This window comes from Semicossyphus pulcher, unplaced genomic scaffold, assembly GCF_022749685.1.
Source record: "Semicossyphus pulcher isolate SPU_LCO1_2020_fin unplaced genomic scaffold, fSemPul1.0.p SCAF_41, whole genome shotgun sequence".
In the NCBI taxonomy this organism is placed as follows: domain Eukaryota; kingdom Metazoa; phylum Chordata; class Actinopteri; order Labriformes; family Labridae; genus Semicossyphus; species Semicossyphus pulcher.
Genome location: NW_027211717.1, coordinates 580,056 through 600,646, shown reverse-complemented (window position 1 = coordinate 600,646; position 20,591 = coordinate 580,056). Strand labels below are relative to the sequence as shown.

Here is a 20,591-nt window from a genome sequence, read left to right as displayed (position 1 = left end):
TGTAATAGGTCACGTGATTTCCTATCATTACTGTTTAGGATGTTGCCTTCTGGAGCCGCCGGACACATTGAAATCAGCCCTACAGCGGAAAAACCACAAGAGCCACATGACAAACAGATTAAACATAACTTGTAATGGGCGGAAGTTCAGACACCTGGAGAATGTGTGCATTTTATGAATTATTTCGTATTGTGTTACTCACTATAGCAGAACCCTGATTTGTTTTTTGTGTTTATTATTTGTTATTGCCACTGTTAGAGTTTCACCTAAAGAATAAATAACACCTGATCTACATCCTCATTCCCACAGACAACTAGGTCTGCAGACTGGCACATCCAAGAGTATTGTTGTAATGTCATCATTTTAACTATGTCTAGTTTGCGTGCTAAAAGCGAAAGCGCCTGTATACCTCTGTGTACAGTTTTCCTGGAGGTCCCTGAAGGCAGCAGCAGCAGCGTGACTGTGTGCTTTAACGTTAGCTGGAGGAGAAACTTCGAAACGATTCAGGTACGTGTGATATTAAACCTTACATTACATTTATACAACAGAATTGGACCCTTTTAAATCTTCTTCCTCATACTAGCTTATATGCTAACAGTCTTAGTGCTAATCCGTTAGCTCACTTAGCTAACGAGCCGTTTCCGGTGGATGGGCGTCTGAAGATAAATACTCAGGAAGAACCGTTTTTTACTGATTATTATTATCTAACACTGCAGTCTGCACCACAGTTTAGGTATTTAAAAAAGTAACGTTAGATACTGTTATTAATGTGTGTACATGTATGTGTACAGCACTGCGGGACACTTTAGTTGATAAAGACAGTCACGTTAAACATCTTGTTTTTAGGCTGTACAGATACACAGAGTGGCGGCATGAATAACAATAAGTAATTACTATTATTGTTATTATTATTATTAGACATGCACTGTTGATATACGCCGAGCCTTGTTTGCATTTAAACAGTTTTAGACACTTATATTCACGTCATTCCTGAGCGGTTATAATACCTGTTTTAAGTTAATACAGGTATTATAACTACCTACAGGTATTATAATTACCGGTTAATACTATTAACCTCCTCTCAGTGAGCTGACTACAGGTGTGTCACGTCCCACAGTGTCATATGGAAAGTGAAAGCAGCACGGCCACACAGGTGAGATGCTGAGCAGGTGACGGTGTGAGGGCAGACGTCAGAGCAGCAGAGATGGTCAGTCTGTCATGGCTGCTCTCTTATGGATGCTCACGTCACTGTTTCAGGTGCTGCCAGGTGAGTTCACACAGTCAGGTGATTATCTGTGTCAGCTAGCCCACCTACACGTGTCCCTGAACACAACACAGATGTGACATGAAGCCCAGGTATAATGTATGTTTCTTGGGGGCGTGTAGAATAAACAATATGAAGTCACTGTGTTTATATTGTTGTTTTATGATATCATACAGGAAGCATAACACTGATCTAAATACACACAGCACTATAACTGTAAAACTTCATGTGCAGTCTTTTTTGTTAGTGGTGGTTGTTAGGTGAATGGCAGTCAGCATTATAGGAAAAAAAACCGTTATACCTTTTCTTTTCACTGTTAGCTTAATCATTTATGCTGGCTAAAATCAACATTATTGGCCATAATTAAGCATTATGGCTCACGTTAGCTATCATTAGTATTTATTAGCAATAAAGTTAGCTAGCAAATAAGCTAAGGTTAGCCAGCTGGTTGTAACTCAGCTATGCTGCTTGAATCTGGTGTTGGTTGCTCCAATACATGAACTGATAAAGTAGCTAATTAACACACAGCTAGCAGTTTGTCCCTGTTTGTAACAAGCTAACAAATGTTTCTCTTTGCCTCTGGGTATTCTAAACGTACTGTCTAACTGACGCTGCCTGTATATCCATGTATTGTCCTGCAGCTATGACTGAACTCCCCCCGCCGATCAACTTGACCCTGACCTCAGACCATTTGATTCACCTGCTGCGATGGCAGCAAGGAGCCGCGACCCCCACGGGGACCTCCTACAGCGTCAGCGTTTGCCCAGAGACGTATGCTCACACACTTTGTACCTTATGTTAGCTGTGTGACCCAATGTTAGCAGTGACCCAATGTTAGCTGACTGAATGTTAGCTGTAAGTGAATGTTAGCTGACTGAATGTTAGCTCTGACTGAATGTTAGCTGTAAGTGAATGTTAGCTGACTGAATGTTAGCTGGAACTGAATGCTAGCCGACTAAATGTTAGCTGACTGAATGTTAGCTGGAAGTGAATGTTAGCTGACTGAATGTTAGCTGTAAGTGAATGTTAGCTGACTAATTGTTAGCTGTAAGTGAATGTTAGCTGACTAAATGTTAGCTGACTAAATGTTAGCTGACTGAATTTTAGCTGCAAGTGAATGTTGGCTGTAAGTGAATGAAAGCTGTGACTGAATATTAGCTGTAAGTGAATGTTAGCCGACTGAATGTTAGCTGTAAGTGAATGTTAGCTGACTAAATGTTAGCTGACTTAATGTTAGCTGCAAGTGAATGTTAGCTGACTGAATGTTAGCTGACTGAATGTTGGCTGTAAGTGAATGTTAGCTGACTGAATGTTAGCTGCAAGTGAATGTTGGCTGTAAGTGAATGTTAGCTGTGACTGAATATTAGCTGTAAGTGAATGTTAGCCGACTGAATGTTAGCTGTAAGTGAATGTTGGCTGTAAGTGAATGTAAGCTGTGACTGAATATTAGCTGTAAGTGAATGTTAGCCGACTGAATGTTAGCTGTAAGTGAATGTTAGCTGACTGAATGTTAGCTGTAAGTGAATGTTAGCCGACTGAATGTTAGCTGTAAGTGAATGTTAGCTGTGACTGAATGTTAGCTGACTGAATGTTAGCTGTAAGTGAATGTTAGCTGTAAGTGAATGTTAGCTGTGACTGAATGTTAGCTGTAAGTGAATGTTAGCTGTAAGTGAATGTTGGCTGTAAGTGAATGTTAGCTGACTGAATGGTAGCTGTGAGTGAATGTTGGCTGTAAGTGAATGTTAGCTGACTGAATGTTAGCTGTAAGTGAATGTTAGCTGTAAGTGAATGTTAGCTGACTGAATGTTAGCTGTAAGTGAATGTTAGCTGTAAGTGAATGTTGGCTGTAAGTGAATGTTAGCTGTAAGTGAATGTTAGCTGTAAGTGAATGTTAGCTGTGACTGAATGTTAGCTGACTGAATGTTAGCTGTAAGTGAATGTAAGCTGTAAGTGAATGTTAGCTGTGACTGAATGTTAGCTGACTGAATGTTAGTTGTAAGTGAATGTTAGCTGACTGAATGTTAGCTGTAAGTGAATGTTGGCTGTAAGTGAATGTTAGCTGTAAGTGAATGTTAGCTGACTGAATGTTAGCTGTAAGTGAATGTTAGCTGTGACTGAATGTTAGCTGACTGAATGTTAGCTGTAAGTGAATGTTAGCTGTGACTGAATGTTAGCTGTAAGTGAATGTTGGCTGTGAGTGAATGTTAGCTGACTGAATGGTAGCTGTAAGTGAATGTTGGCTGTAAGTGAATGTTAGCTGACTGAATGTTAGCTGTAAGTGAATGTTGGCTGACTGAATGTTAGCTGTAAGTGAATGTTAGCTGACTGAATGTTAGCTGTAAGTGAATGTTGGCTGTAAGTGAATGTTAGCTGACTGAATGTTAGCTGTAAGTGAATGCTAGCTGTAAGTGAATGTTAGCTGACTGAATGTTAGCTGTAAGTGAATGTTAGCTGTAAGTGAATGTTAGCTGACTGAATGTTAGCTGTAAGTGAATGTTAGCTGTGACTGAATGTTAGCTGACTGAATGTTAGCTGTAAGTGAATGTTAGCTGTGACTGAATGTTAGCTGTGACTGAATGTTAGCTGACTGAATGTTAGCTGTAAGTGAATGTTAGCTGTGACTGAATGTTAGCTGTAAGTGAATGTTAGCTGTAAGTGAATGTTAGCTGTGACTGAATGTTAGCTGACTGAATGTTAGCTGTAAGTGAATGTTAGCTGTAAGTGAATGTTGGCTGTAAGTGAATGTTAGCTGACTGAATGTTAGCTGTAAGTGAATGTTAGCTGTAAGTGAATGTTAGCTGACTGAATGTTAGCTGTAAGTGAATGTTAGCTGACCGAATGTTAGCTGTAAGTGAATGTTAGCTGACTGAATGTTAGCTGTGACTCAATGTTAGCTGACTGAATGTTAGCTGTAAGTGAATGTTAGCTGTGACTGAATGTTAACCGTAAGTGAATGTTAGCTGACTGAATGTTAGCTGTGACTCAATGTTAGCTGACTGAATGTTGGCTGTAAGTGAATGTTAGCTGACTGAATGTTAGCTGTGACTCCATCAATGCCGGAGCTGATGTGATAATTTCCCGGGTCTACTGCAGAGTCACTTGACCCGGGTCTGAATGCCGATTGTAGCCTTTCCCATTAATCAAAAAAAGTGGGTGTTAGCAGGTTTTTTGACCAGTGGTAAAGCAGCTTTACAGAGGTGTGTCTCCCCCCCCCCCACCCCATTACCCCCCATTACCCCCCCGGTGCTCCTGCAGAGGGACTTCCTGGCTTCCTGTTCCTGGATGTCAGACTGTTCAGGACCCACTGGTCTGTAACCTCACAGAGGCCTTCTCTGACCCCCACCAGGCGTACTTCACCCAGGTCACGGCCCAGCTGGAGGGTCAGACCTCACAGAGTGTCATCCACCAAGGATTTAAGCCAATCAAAGACAGTGAGTGAGCTGAGGGGGGAGGAGGAGGGGAGAGAGGATGAACACACCATCTTTTTCATGGTTAGGTTGCGATGAAAATGTGACTGTTTCTCCTGTGTGTCTCTCCTCAGCTATTCTGAACCCCCCCCTGCTCCATGTGACCCCCTGTGGGAGGAACTTGTGTGTGGACCTGCAGCCCCCCCTCCCTCACCTGAGACACATCTACACACACCTGAAGTACACACTAAAGATCACCAGCTCAGAGGACCGAGTGCAGGTGCTGCTCAGTTATCAACATAAGAGAACGGTTATCCTGCTTGTATTATAGACATATTTATATTCAGTGTGTGTGTGCGTGTGTGTGTGTGTGTTTGTGTGTTTGCGTGTGTGTGCGTGTGTGTGCGTGTGTGTTTGTGTGTAGTTCTCTGAGGATTCCGTGTCTCTGGGGCGCCGGGTTCTGGAGAGACTGGGTCCCAGCAGGCGGTACTGTGTGTCTGTGTGTTTGACGGACAGTCTGGAGCTCAGACAGTCAGACTACAGTCGGCCTGTGTGTGCCTTTACCCCGAGCACCTTCAGTGCAGGTAAGACTCACCGGAGGGGGCGGGTCTTCAATGACAGTAATCCTCATTAGTTTTATTTGTAGATTCATTCCTCACATGTTGTTAACAACAGTGTCAGTGTTTTGATTGTGATGATGATGATGGTGGTGATGGTTATGATGATTAAGATGGTGGTGATGATAATAATGGTTATGATGGTTATGACGATGAAGATGATGATGATGGTTGTTTTGATGGTGATGATAATTTCAGACCCCCCCCCCCCCTGCAGATGCTGTGATCTCGGCCCTGCTGTGTGTGCTGCTGATGTTTTTTGTGTTCACTGTCGCTCTGCTGGTCTATGCTGGTTTCATCTGTCTGAAGAGGAGGCCCCTCCCATCAGTTCTGGTGAGTCATTCATATTGTTTGCTTAATTTAGACTGTATATAAGAAGTGGGCTTGACTACATTGCTTGAACCAGAAGTGACCATATTTGGGCTAGAGGGTTGAGCTGGAGAGGAGGGAGGGGAAACACTAACATGTCAAAGATAAACAGTCTGAGCCTGTGGCTAATTCATTAGCAGCTACAAGCCGAGCTCACAAGGCATGTATGGTGAGCACAGACATATTGGACCGTCTGTTAGTACAATGCTGCATCACTTTAAGCCTTAATATAATGTAAACAGGTGAGCTGTATAAAGATTCTCCCTGTACAGTTGTCATGAAGAGAGAAATGAGCTATAGAGACCCAAACAGTTTTTTTGTACCAGGCTGTAAACATGTTTAATTCTGCTGTAAAGTTTAACATGGGGCTCTATGGGGACAAATCTCGGATCCCATTGGCTACATTCTGAGACGATATAGCGTCTGGGCACACCGGTGATCATGCCGGGCGGTAAGCGATAAAAGACTTCCCGTCACGGCTTCCTTTTCCGCGTGCTGCGTTGCGACAGAAAGAGAAACCCTTTCCTTGTGATTTACACGTTATTAACCGGTCTTACCTTTGCCCAAATTTCAACATCATGATGCAGATTTGTAAGAAGTAAAAATTCAAGCTTTGGCAGGTCTGTCCTCAAGAGGAGAAGAAAGCTAAATCGTCGTCAGATTATCCTGATGGGAGCCGGGATGGCATTACGGCGGATACATTTCTATGTAGAATCTGTAAATAGAGATTATATATGGGGACTGACTCACTGCTGGAGACAGTGAATAGTGTTGTTAATATATCAATCTCTGTGTTCCAGTGTTTTTTGGACTTTTCGTATCAGAAAATTCTTTGAGCAGATTATTTCTTAAAAGGTTTCTGGAGTGAATCTTTCATCATTTTTTTAACATTAATTTACATTGAGACTGAAACAAGCTCACAGATTATCTTTATTTTTTGTTGGCTATATGAGGCTTCTCTCATAATGTTAAATAAACAGATAAAATACAGTCTCTTTAGAGGAAGTACGTCTTCATTTCGCTTCTTGTGAAATGTGTACATTTTACCAGGAGCAGAAGGTGTGAAGAGGATCTGTGTTCTGTCTTCATGTTGGTGCAGGTTCCTTAGAAGTTTCAGGCCTGTCTCAGTTTTCTGTGGTTTGTCAGAGAGCAGCTCAAAGCCAACGTTTTCTCAGTAAAGAAACAGGAAAGAGCTGCAGGCGGAAACACAGCCAACCACTGTGTGTGTGTAATCTCTTCTCACACACACACACACACACACACACAGATATGTATATAACAGATTTATACTGATGCAGATACAGACAAACACAGATAATTACAGATACAGATGTATTAAAACACCGTCCTCTTGGTCAGAGGTTCCCAACCTGGGGTCCGGGCCCCCCTTAGGGGGGCGCCAAAGATTGCTGGGGGTGCGCGAGGCTTTGTCTGCACTGAGATTGTCAAGATTAGATTTGTACATGTTAAATAAGATCTTTAAGAAAGCACTTACTTGATCAAAAGTCTGTTCAACTATTAAAAAATATGTATGTTTGGTCCTCATTCAAATATAGTGGCTACTCTGATTATTCATCATATTTAATGAGTCTGCTGTATTGAGATGTATGGCTCTGAATAACCGTTGGAAAAAGTGACTCTGTTGTTCAGTTTTGACTCATTGTTTTAGTGTCACAGTGGTGCGTTCTGGGATATCAGATGTGGGCGCCGTCACAGTTGACCTTTAATAATCCTGCTGTTTGTCTCAGTTGGGGGTTAAAGATGCTGTTTCACGTTCAGTTATATAATCTAAGAGGGGTTTCCCCCCTCACTGGGTTTATATGTGGAGGAGACGAGAGTTTGCCCTGCAGACAGAATCTCACTTCCTGTATAATGACTCAGAAACGGTCCATGAAGAAGAAAAACAGTTTGACTCTGAGCGTCATCAGTAGGATTAAACTAGGGATGCACGATATTGATTTTTTGAAACCGATACCGATATCGATAACTTCCTGCTCCTCAAGACCGATAACCGATAATAATATATATAGATTTTTTATTATTGTTATTATTTTTAATGTATATTCACCTGTAGTTTTTGCACACCTGGAGATCAAAAAGACTAGTAGTGAGTAAAGCTGGATTTAGCATAGCTTTGACGTAACCTTACCAGATTTATCATGACGACATGAGCATTACTACTATGAACAAAACAAAGCCAAGAACAGTTTTTGATTCTTCAAACAAAGTGTGACCATATTTATTTTTCTAAATAAATCTCACAAACAATAATGGCGGATGAGCTGAGTGGAGAGGAGCGCTCATGATAGCTTTGCTAGCTGTGCACATTTTAACCACTTATGAAAACACGTATTTATATAGCAAAACTATTTGACAACCTGTCAAACTTGTAAACATTGTCAAATGTAAACATTTGCCATTAAGGTGCATCACTAAGATAAAAATATAATAAAATAAAGGCCTCTAAAACGTTGCAAATCTTTGCATAAGGATTCAAGAAAAATCAGACATGTCTTAGGTAAACACAAACTGAACAGTAACAAAAAAAACATAAAGGTAAACAAGTTAGACATGTCTATGTAACAAACTGAAAAAGTGCATGAGGTTCACAAAAAAGCATGAGGTTTCAAAGAGAGCGAGAGAGATTCACACTGAGCAGGTAACTATTCTGCTATTTTTTTTTTTTTAATTCTTGGATCAGTGGGAGATTTCTTTTTACAAAGAGCAGCATCTCTGCCTTCTCGCATGAGAGTCGGTTTCTTTGCTCGGTCATCACGTTTCCAGCAGCAGAAAACAAACACTCGCTGTCAACGCTAGTGCAAGGCGCTGACATATAATTACGAGCAAGTTGGGCCAGGCACTCGTAACAGGAGTGGTTGCTTCTCCAGGATTTCAGCGGGCATGGGCTCAAGGGAAGCGTGGGCTCCGACAGATTTGACTGGAGCTAACAGTAAAAAAACAAAAACACAGAAGAACAACATCTAATTATGATGATGTTCTGAATATCCAGTTCCGTTTTAACACAAGTAATACAGTGTTCATAAAACATGAATTAAAATAAAATACAAAATATAAACACTTACGTCCGCATCCACTCTGCTGTTTTCCTGATGGTCAGATGAAGCCGCTGCTGTGTTCTCTACGAGGATTGCCTCAAACATTCCCAAGAAGGAGTTGCTGTTCTCGTCTTCCCTGCTCCTCCTTTTTTCGCCGGCTCGTCTGGCTGGCGGCCCGGGGGGTGTCTGTGGCACTGCAGTGTCTCTCGATGTTGTGCAGCCGTTCCCACAGCATTTCTGTAGCTTATTGTCCCCTTAAGGAAATTTGTCTTGGACTCCAATGCTGCACACACTTCACTGCCAATACAGTAGGATCAGAAAATTAAAGACAAAACACAATCCACATGTAGACAAGAGAACATGCCAGTGAAAAACCACAAACATATATTGCACGTAACCCAAATTGCACAGATCCATATAAAGGAAGGCATTAAGAGGGGAAAAAAAATAAAAATAAAAATAACAATATAAAAAGTAGAAATATAACAATAAAAATAGAAATATATAGGAACACCATGATGCTATTGCACAATCCACAATCTATATCACCTCAGGAAGCATTTACATTTTTGATCGACGTGGGCACAAACAAATTTTTAAAACGGTTTAGTTTGCATCTGAGGACTCTGTATCGTCTGCCGGACGGTAAAAGTTCATATTCCGACTGAAGGATGTGAGACGGGTCAGACAGAACTCTCTGGGCTCGCCTGAGGACAGACTGCTCATATACTGACTGCAGGGAAAAGTTTTCCGTCCTCCCCACAACCTTCATGGCAGTCCGTACCAGGTGAGCCAACCTAGATTTCAATTTAACAGAGAGACCACCGTACCACGCCGACATCCCGTACCTAATAATGCTCTCTAACACAGCCTGATAAAATAAGAACATTATCTTCTGGTCCACCCCAAACACTCGCAATCTGCGTACAAAATACAGTCTCTGCTGTAAGCGAGAAGACAAACTGTCCACGTGGGTTTCCCAGCTAAACAGGTCATCTAGGTGGATGCCCAGATACCTGTAAGAGCTTACCTGATTGATTTTTTTGTCAAGTATAAGCACTGGGGTATGATTACCAACTGACCTCGGGTCCACTACCATTTCCTTTGTTTTAATGACATTAATTATTAGATGGTTGTCATCACACCACCGGACAAAAGTCTGCACCTCAGTTAGATATGGTGCTAGATCTTTGTCCCTGTACAGCAAGCTGAGAATGGCAGTGTCGTCTGAGAATTTAAGAATTTTATTCTCTGGGCAGTTGTTGGTGCAGCCATTAGTGTATAATGTGAAAAGGACAGGTGAACTGACACAGCCCTGAGGTGCACCTGTACTGATAGACCTGGAATCTGAGAGTGTGTTATTGACCCTGACATTCTGGATTCTGTTTGTTAAAAAGGAGTAAAACCACTTGATGACAAAAGGATTAACCATCATCTGAGTTAATTTTCTAATCAGCAAGTGAGGCTGCAATGTGTTAAAAGCTGAACTAAAATCAATAAACAATATGCGTGCATAGGCCTTTGGGTCTTCAAGGTGCTTAAGAGTCAGGTGAGTAATGCTATTGATAGCATCATCTGTACCCCGCCCCTGCCTATAGGCAAATTGTAGTGGTTCCAAGACAGGATTTACCTCAGCTTTCAGTATGGACACCATATACATCGAAACATTTCATAACTACAGAAGTTAAAGCCACAGGTCTAAAATCATTATTTTCAGTTGGACAGGGTTTCTTTGGAATCGGGATACTTGTAGATTTTTTCCAGAGTGCAGGGACAGTGTGTGTATCCACCGACTGCTGGAAAACAGGGCACCAAGCTGGAGTGAGCTCTTCTACACAAGACTTTAAAAGAAAGGCAGGGATACCATCTGGGCCTGTTGATTTATTTTTGCATACATTACTAAAAAGTGTCTTAATTTTGAGAGGGTCAACGACCAATCTGGTACAGGAATCAATACAAATGTTCTTTAACACATTTTCACATTCTAAAGAAGTATCCTGTGACTCAAACCTCAGAAAAAAGTCATTGAGTTTGTTTGCTTTTTGTAGTTCGTCATCTGTTAGAAGGCGCTTCCGATTTGTCGTCATGTTGGTTGCAGCCTTCATAGAGTCCCAAAGCTTTTTGGAGTCCATAGAGATAAAACTCTGTTCTATTAAGTCCCTGTGTTTCCTCCTCGCATCCCTCAGCATTTGATTGAGTTCCTTCTGCACTGTTTTTACACCTACTCTGTCATGATTTTTAAAAGCCATTTTTTTACGATTAATACAGTCTTTTACTTCTTTACTTATATAAGGCTTATTGTTGGGATACACTGTAACATCCTTTTTAGTAACCGCACAGTCAACACAAAACATAATATAATCTGATATTGTTTCAGTGGCCTCATCAACTCCCGAATTGTGAAAAATGTCCCAGTTTGTGCAGAGGAAAGATCCCTTAAGTGTCTCTATGTCGTCCTTCGACCACACGGTCACAGTCTTGGTATGTGGTTTCCTGCTCTTGAACACAGTTTTATAGGTTGGGATCAGGTGAACAGTATTATGATCTGAATTTGACAGAGGGGGCTTTGGTCTGGCACTGTATGCATTTTTTATGTTACCATAGCATTTATCTAAAACCTTGTTATCTCGAGTGACACATTTAACATATTGCTCGAAGCCAGGGAGGGACATTTCTAATTTGCAGTGGTTTAAGTCCCCCAGGATAAAAACAGGGGCTCCAGGTGTACGTTGCAGTTGCTGGTGAACACAGTCTGATATTCGAGCTGCTGCTCGAGCCGCGTTTCCACTGGGAGGGACATAAACAGCACAAACTATAATATTTCCGAACTCTCTTGGAAGGTAAAAAGGTCTCAGAGAAAGGCACAGTAGTTCAACGTCAGTGTTACACGCCGTCTCCCTCACCGTGTACTGTCTGCACCAGCTGTCACTGACAAACACACAGATGCCTCCCCCGCGGCGCTTCCCCGACGTTTCATTTCTGTCCGCGCGAGCAACAGAGAAGCCTTCCAGCTCGATCAAGGAGTTTGGAATATCCTTGTGAAGCCACGTTTCTGTGAACACCATCAAGTCCGATTCCCGGTACTCAAAACATACCCTGGCGTTGGTACGAAGCTCTTCCATTTTGCTTCTCAGAGACCGCGCGTTGCAGAGTATCATACCGGGCAGCGGTGGTCTACTGCCCCTGCGGCGGAGACGCCGGCGTATCCCCCCTCGCCTGCCTCTCCGTCGCTGTTGTACTTTGCGAGCTGGCCGCACTTTCACCGCCTCGGGCAGATCCACAGGTGGTATAGACCCCCTGGGGCGGAGGGACAGCAGTGCATCTCTGGTGTATGTGAGCGGCAGCTCACCCTCCATGTGTGGAAATGTTTGACACGTCCTCATCCATTGCCAAATAATCAGTGCCAATAATAGTCCTTGAGCAAATAACGCCATGGTGCTCCTTACACACTTAACAGAGTCACACACAAGCAGCTAAAAAGGGACAAAAATAGACATTAAGGCAGAAAAAAGAAAAACGGGGCAGAAGCAGCGGCAGCACAAGAGTCTCGGTCGCCAGCAGGGCAGCGCCACCGGAAGGAAGCTAGTAAGTAGCGGTCCTTGTACCTCGGGTCCGGTATAGTTGAGAGATAATACAAGGGCTTTTCCTCGATGTCACCAAAACGCTTTTGGACTGCATTTAAAAGGTTTTCCTTTGATATTTTCACTCCGTGGACTGTTGGAACTGTTTGTTTTAGCATGCGCGTTAAGGCTTGGATGGAGGGGATCACGTCGGCAGTTGTGGCTGGATCGAGGATGGTCAACATGTTTTCAACCAGGGTCCATTGGGTGGCGTTGAGTGTTGCTGGTATGTAGAATGTACTGTTCCAACATGTGACCACATCTTGTTGGAGTCATGATGCGGGTATTTTCAGGTCCGCCATTAACTGTTCCAGGGCGGTGGTCGCTACTTGGGATTGTTTAAAATGTCCAACAATCTTCCGCCCGATGGCAACACAGTCAGACACAGCTCTTTGGCTGAGCACAGCCTCGTTCACGGCCAGCTGTAAAGAGTGGGCCATACAGCCCAGGCTAGCAACTTCATAATCAGGCACGGCCTTTTCCATAGTACGTGCGTTGTCTCTTAGGACAACATGGACCATCTCTTTCGATATGTTCCATTTCTGAAGCATGGCTTCAAAAGCCAAACGGACCATATCAACAGAGTGTGAACCTGGTAGCTCCTGAGAATGTAGCACCGCTCTGTATAGTTTGAAGTCTTTGCCCAGCCACTACACCGTCAGACCTAGCATGCTAACAGGGCTTACATCACAAGTCCATATGTCTGTGGTAAAACTTATGTCCTGTACATCGTTGTCGATCAGAGTATGAAGGAGTGTGGCTATCTCATCATACTTGGCTGGTAAACACACGTCAGCATAGTGGCGGGGGCTTGGGATTATAAACCTGGGCTCCAAATGATGAACTAGCCGAGTGAATCCTTTGTCTTCGACGAAGGAAAAGGGCTATTCGTCAAGCACCATCATTTCTGTGATCAAGTCACAGATCGCTTTAGCCCTTGGGTCATCTCTGGCAAACTTCTTGCATTTTTCAAACGCCTCGTCGATAGGTACACGCTCCGCCAGTGCCTTTGCAGCTTCTTTAGCAGCGCAGACGGCATCATACACTTTTAACACACCATCGTAGCGATGGTGATGTTTCAGGTGACTTATCAGGTTGGATGTATTATAGCTCGTTGCCTTTTTCCCTCCTTGTGGAACTTCTGCATTGCATTTGTTACAAATAGCAAGCGAATAGTTTTCCTCTGAAAGTTTGAAATAGTCCCACACTATCGACCCCATGTTTGTTTTCTATCCGGGCTACCTTCACTCAGCGCAGACAGTTTACGTCACAGCCAGGTATGAGAAAGGGAGCGCTGGATTTGTGAAAAACTGTCTTCTCTTCTCTCTTCCTAAACCACTGATACCACAGTACTGGCAAAACGGGAGGAGCCTAGAGAAAAACTAACGCCCCTCATCCCAATCCACCCACACTGCAGTATTCTTTTTTTGACCCAAAACATATATTATATATTATCGGAGCTATTAATAATTTTCAAAATCAGTTTAAATGTTCAGGTTAAATGTTCAGTTTAAATCTGTTTAAATGTTCAGTTTAAATCAGTTTAAATCAGTTTAAACGTTCAGGTTAAACGTTCAGGTTAAATGTTCAGGTTAAATGTTCAGTTTAGATCAGTTTAAACGTTCAGTTTCAATGTTCAGTTTCAATGTTCAGTTTAAATGTTCAGGTTAAATGTTCAGTTTAGATCAGTTTAAATGTTCAGTTTAAATCAGTTTAAATCAGTTTAAACGTTCAGGTTAAACGTTCAGGTTAAACGTTCAGGTTAAATGTTCAGGTTAAATGTTCAGTTTAAATGTTCAGTTTAAATGTTCAGGTTAAATTTTCAGTTTAAATCAGTTTAAATGTTCAGGTTAAATGTTAAGTTTATATCAGTTTAAATGTTCAGGTTAAATGTTCAGTTTAGATCAGTTTAAACGTTCAGTTTAAATGTTCAGTTTAAATTTTCAGTTTAGATCAGTTTAAACGTTAAATTTAAATGTTAAGTTTATATCAGTTTAAATGTTCAGGTTAAATGTTCAGGTTAAATTTTCAGTTTAAATCAGTTTAAATCAGTTTAAATGTTCAGTTTAAACGTTCAGTTTAAATGTTCAGGTTAAAGGTTCAGGTTAAATTTTCAGTTTAAATCAGTTTAAATGTTCAGGTTAAATATTAAGTTTATATCAGTTTAAATGTTCAGGTTAAATGTTCAGTTTAAATCAGTTTAAATGTTCAGGTTAAATGTTCAGTTTAAATCAGTTTAAATGTTCAGGTTAAATTTTCAGTTTAAATCAGTTTAAATCAGTTTAAATGTTCAGTTTAAACGTTCAGTTTAAATGTTCAGGTTAAAGGTTCAGGTTAAATTTTGAGTTTAAATCAGTTTAAATGTTCAGGTTAAATATTAAGTTTATATCAGTTTAAATGTTCAGGTTAAATGTTCAGTTTAAATCAGTTTAAATGTTCAGGTTAAATGTTCAGTTTAAATCAGTTTAAATGTTCAGGTTAAATGTCAAGTTTAAATCAGTTTTAATGTTCAGTTTAAATCAGTTTAAATCAGTTTAAATGTTCAGGTTAAAGGTTCAGGTTAAATTTTGAGTTTAAATCAGTTTAAATGTTCAGGTTAAATGTTAAGTTTATATCAGTTTAAATGTTCAGGTTAAATGTTCAGTTTAGATCAGTTTAAACGTTCAGTTTAAATGTTCAGTTTAAATCAGTTTAAATGTTCAGTTTAAACGCTCAGTTTAAATGTTCAGTTTAAACGCTCAGTTTAAACGCTCAGTTTAAATGTTCAGTTTAGATCAGTTTAAATCAGTTTAAACGTTCAGTTTAAATCAGTTTTAATGTTCAGGTTAAATGTTCAGTTTAAACGTTCAGTTTAAACATTCTTAAATTATCAGTTTAAACATTCTTAAATTATCAGTTTAAATTATCAGTTTAAACGTTCAGTTTAAATGTTCACTTTAAATCAGTTTAAATGTTCAGGTTAAATGTTCAGTTTAAATCAGTTTAAATGTTCAGGTTAAATGTCAAGTTTAAATCAGTTTTAATGTTCAGTTTAAATCAGTTTAAATCAGTTTAAATGTTCAGGTTAAAGGTTCAGTTTCTATCAGTTTAAATGTTCAGTTTAAATGTTCATTTTAAATCAGGTTAAATGTTCAGTTTAAATATTCAGTTTATATCAGTTTTAACGTTCAGTTTAAACGTTCAGTGTAAATCAGTTTAAACGTTCAGGTTAAATGTTCAGTTAAATTCAGTTTAAACGTTCAGTTTAAATGTTCAGTTTAAACGTTCAGTTTAAATGTTCAGGTTAAACGTTCAGGTTAAATGTTCAGTTTAAATGTTCAGGTTAAATGTTCAGGTTAAATGTTCAGTTAAATTCAGTTTAAACGTTCAGTTTAAATGTTCAGGTTAAATGTTCAGTTTATATCAGGTTAAATGTTCAGGTTAAATGTTCAGTTTGTATCAGTTTAAACGTTCAGTTTATATCAGTTTAAACGTTCAGTGTAAATATTAAGTTTATATCAGTTTAAATGTTCAGGTTAAATGTTCAGTTTAAACGTTCAGTTTAAATGTTCAGGTTAAATGTTCAGTTAAATTCAGTTTAAACGTTCAGTTTAAATGTTCAGGTTAAATGTTCAGTTTAAATCAGTTTAAACGTTCAGTATATATCTGGTTAAATGTTCAGTTTAAATATTCAGTTTATATCAGGTTAAATGTTAAGTTTATATCAGTTTAAATGTTCAGGTTAAATGTTCAGTTTAAATCAGTTTAAATGTTCAGGTTAAATGTTAAGTTTAAATCAGTTTTAATGTTCAGTTTAAATCAGTTTAAATGTTCAGTTTAAATCAGTTTTAATGTTCAGTTTAAATCAGTTTAAATCAGTTTAAACGTTCAGGTTAAATGTTCAGTTTATATCAGTTTAAACGTTCAGTTTATATCAGTTTAAACGTTCAGTGTAAATATTAAGTTTATATCAGTTTAAATGTTCAGGTTAAATGTTCAGTTTAAACGTTCAGTTTAAATGTTCAGGTTAAATCAGTTTAAACGTTCAGTTTAAATGTTCAGGTTAAATGTTCAGTATATATCTGGTTAAATGTTCAGTTTAAATATTCAGTTTATATCAGGTTAAATGTTCAGTTTAAATGTTCAGTTTAAACGTTCAGTTTAAATGTTCAGTTTAAACGTTCAGGTTAAATGTTCAGTTTAAATATTCAGTTTATATCAGGTTAAATGTTCAGTTTAAATGTTCAGTTTAAACGTTCAGTTTAAATGTTCAGTTTAAACGTTCAGGTTAAATGTTCAGTTTAAACGTTCAGTTTAAATGTTCAGGTTAAATGTTCAGTTAAATTCAGTTTAAACGTTCAGTTTAAATGTTCAGGTTAAATGTTCAGTTTAAATCAGTTTAAACGTTCAGTTTAAATGTTCAGTTTATATCAGGTTAAATGTTCAGTTTAAATATTCAGTTTATATCAGGTTAAATGTTCAGTTTAAACGTTCAGGTTAAACATTCAGTTTAAACGTTCAGTTTATATCAGGTTAAATGTTCAGTTTAAATGTTCAGTTTAAATGTTCAGTTTAAACGTTCAGGTTAAATGTTCAGTTTAAACGTTCAGTTTAAATGTTCAGGGTAAATGTTCAGTTAAATTCAGTTTAAACGTTCAGTTTAAATGTTCAGGTTAAATGTTCAGTTTAAATCAGTTTAAACGTTCAGTTTAAATGTTCAGTTTATATCAGGTTAAATGTTCAGTTTAAATATTCAGTTTATATCAGGTTAAATGTTCAGTTTAAACGTTCAGGTTAAACATTCAGTTTAAACGTTCAGTTTAAACGTTCAGTTTAAATCAGTTTAAATGTTCAGTTTAAATCAGTTTAAATGTTCAGTTTAAATGTTCAGGTTAAATGTTCAGTTTAAATCAGTTTAAATGTTCAGGTTAAATGTTAAGTTTAAATCAGTTTTAACGTTCAGTTTAAATCAGTTTAAATCAGTTTAAATGTTCAGTTTAAATCAGTTTTAATGTTCAGTTTAAATCAGTTTAAATCAGTTTAAACGTTCAGGTTAAATGTTCAGTTTATATCAGTTTAAACGTTCAGTTTAAATGTTCAGTTATAATGTTCAGTTTAAACGCTCAGGTTAAACGCTCAGATTAAATGTTCAGGTTAAATGTTCAGGTTAAATGTTCAGTTTATATCAGTTTAAACGTTCATTTTAAATGTTCAGTGATAATGTTCAGTTTAAACGCTCAGTTTAAATGTTCAGTTTAGATCAGTTTAAACGTTCAGTTTAAATCAGTTTAAATGTTCAGTTTAAATCAGTTTAAACGTTCAGTTTAAATGTTCACTTTAAATCAGTTTAAATGTTCAGGTTAAATGTTCAGTTTAAATGTTCAGGTTAAATGTTCAGTTTAAATCAGTTTAAATGTTCAGGTTAAATGTTCAGTTTAAATGTTCAGGTTAAATGTTCAGTTTAAATCAGTTTAAATGTTCAGGTTAAATGTTCAGTTAAAATCAGTTTAAATGTTCAGGTTAAATGTTCAGTTAAAATCAGTTTAAACGTTCAGTTTCAATGTTCAGTTTAAACGCTCAGTTTAAATGTTCAGGTTAAATGTTCAGGTTAAATATTCAGTTTAAATGTTAAGTTTAAATCAGTTTAAACGTTCAGTTTAAATCAGTTTAAATCAGTTTAAATGTTCCGTTTAAATGTTCAGTTTAAATCAGTTTAAATGTTCAGTTTAAATCAGTTTAAATGTTTAGTTTAAATCAGTTTAATCGTTCAGTTTAAATCAGTTTAAATGTTCAGGTTAAATGTTCAGTTTAGATCAGTTTAAACGTTCAGTTTAAATGTTCAGGTTAAATGTTCAGGTTAAATCAGTTTAAATGTTTAGTTTAAATCAGTTTAATCGTTCAGTTTAAATGTTCAGGTTAAATGTTCAGTTAAAATAAGTTTAAACGTTCAGTTTCAATGTTCGGTTTATATCCGTTTAAATGTTCAGTTTAAATGTTCAGTTATAATGTTCAGTTTAAACGCTCAGGTTAAACGCTCAGGTTAAATGTTCGGTTTATATCAGTTTAAACGTTCAGTTTATATCAGTTTAAATGTTCAGGTTAAATGTTCAGGTTAAATGTTCAGTTAAATTCAGTTTAAACGTTCAGTTTAAATGTTCAGGTTAAATGTTCAGCTTATATCAGTTTAAATGTTCAGTTTAAATGTTCAGTTTAAATGTTCAGGTTAAATGTTCAGTTTCTATCAGTTTAAACGTTCAGGTTAAACGTTCAGGTTAAATGTTCAGGTTAAATGTTCAGTTTCTATCAGTTTAAACGTTCAGTTTAAATGTTCATTTTAAATCAGGTTAAATGTTCAGTTTAAATATTCAGTTTATATCAGTTTTAACGTTCAGTTTAAACGTTCAGTGTAAATCAGTTTAAACGTTCAGTTTAAACGTTCAGGTTAAATGTTCAGTTAAATTCAGTTTAAACGTTCAGTTTAAACGTTCAGGTTAAATGTTCAGTTTAAACGTTCAGGTTAAATGTTCAGGTTAAATGTTCAGGTTAAATGTTCAGTTAAATTCAGTTTAAACGTTCAGTTTAAATGTTCAGGTTAAATGTTCAGTTTATATCAGTTTAAATGTTCAGGTTAAATGTTCAGTTTATATCAGGTTAAATGTTCAGTTTATATCAGTTTAAACGTTCAGTTTATATCAGTTTAAACGTTCAGTGTAAATATTAAGTTTATATCAGTTTAAACGTTCAGGTTAAATGTTCAGTTTAAATGTTCAGGTTAAATGTTCAGTTAAATTCAGTTTAAACGTTCAGTTTAAATGTTAAGGTTAAATGTTCAGTTTAAATCAGTTTAAACGTTCAGTTTAAATGTTCAGGTTAAATGTTCAGTATATATCTGGTTAAATGTTCAGTTTAAATATTCAGTTTATATCAGGTTAAATGTTCAGTTTAAATATTCAGTTTATATCAGGTTAAATGTTCAGTTTAAATGTTCAGTTTAAATGTTCAGTTTAAACGTTCAGGTTAAATGATCAGTTTAAATCAGTTTAAATCAGTTTAAATGTTCAGGTTAAATGTTCAGTTTAAATCAGTTTAAATGTTCAGTTAAAATCAGTTTAAATGTTCAGGTTAAATGTTCAGTTTAGATCAGTTTAAACGTTCAGTTTAAATGTTCAGGTTAAATGTTCAGGTTAAATCAGTTTAAATGTTTAGTTTAAATCAGTTTAATCGTTCAGTTTAAATGTTCAGGTTAAATGTTCAGTTAAAATAAGTTTAAACGTTCAGTTTCAATGTTCGGTTTATATCAGTTTAAATGTTCAGTTTAAATGTTCAGTTATAATGTTCAGTTTAAACGCTCAGGTTAAACGCTCAGGTTAAATGTTCAGGTTAAATGTTCAGTTTATATCAGTTTAAACGTTCAGTTTAAACGTTCAGTTTATATCAGTTTAAATGTTCAGTTTAAATGTTCAGGTTAAATGTTCAGTTTCTATCAGTTTAAACGTTCAGGTTAAACGTTCAGGTTAAATGTTCAGTTTCTATCAGTTTAAACGTTCAGTTTAAATGTTCATTTTAAATCAGGTTAAATGTTCAGTTTAAATATTCAGTTTATATCAGTTTTAACGTTCAGTTTAAACGTTCAGGTTAAATGTTCAGTTAAATTCAGTTTAAACGTTCAGGTTAAACGTTCAGGTTAAATGTTCAGTTTACATCAGTTTAAACGTTCAGTGTAAATATTAAGTTTATATCAGTTTAAATGTTCAGGTTAAATGTTCAGGTTAAATGTTCAGTTTAAACGTTCAGTTTAAATGTTCAGGTTAAATGTTCGGTTAAATTCAGTTTAAACGTTCAGTTTAAATGTTCAGGTTAAATGTTCAGTTTAAATCAGTTTAAACGTTCAGTTTAAATCAGTTTAAACGTTCAGTTTAAATGTTCAGGTCAAATGTTCAGTATATATCTGGTTAAATGTTCAGTTTAAATATTCAGTTTATATCAGGTTAAATGTTCAGTTTAAATATTCAGTTTATATCAGGTTAAATGTTCAGTTTAAATGTTCAGTTTAAATGTTCAGTTTAAACGTTCAGGTTAAATGATCAGTTTAAATCAGTTTAAATCAGTTTAAATGTTCAGGTTAAATGTTCAGTTTAAATCAGGTTAAATGTTCAGTTAAAATCAGTTTAAATGTTCAGGTTAAATGTTCAGTTTAGATCAGTTTAAACGTTCAGTTTAAATGTTCAGGTTAAATGTTCAGGTTAAATCAGTTTAAATGTTTAGTTTAAATCAGTTTA

General features: G+C 37.2%; 1 protein-coding gene across 2 annotated transcripts in view; it reads left to right on the top strand.

Annotated features, from left to right (window-relative positions):
* Positions 1 to 444: 444 nt before the first annotated feature.
* LOC138608238 (interferon alpha/beta receptor 2-like) overlaps positions 445 to 20,591 on the top strand; it is a 36,752-nt gene continuing 16,605 nt past the window's right edge. For both annotated transcript variants that reach the window (XM_069680772.1, XM_069680773.1), the window contains exons 1-7: positions 445 to 507; positions 1,118 to 1,267; positions 1,906 to 2,035; positions 4,520 to 4,695; positions 4,806 to 4,951; positions 5,096 to 5,255; positions 5,506 to 5,621. In XM_069680772.1, coding sequence (XP_069536873.1) covers positions 1,219 to 1,267; positions 1,906 to 2,035; positions 4,520 to 4,695; positions 4,806 to 4,951; positions 5,096 to 5,255; positions 5,506 to 5,621 — 777 coding nt within the window. In that variant the 5' untranslated portion in view covers positions 445 to 507; positions 1,118 to 1,218. The remainder of the gene's footprint in view (positions 508 to 1,117; positions 1,268 to 1,905; positions 2,036 to 4,519; positions 4,696 to 4,805; positions 4,952 to 5,095; positions 5,256 to 5,505; positions 5,622 to 20,591) is intronic.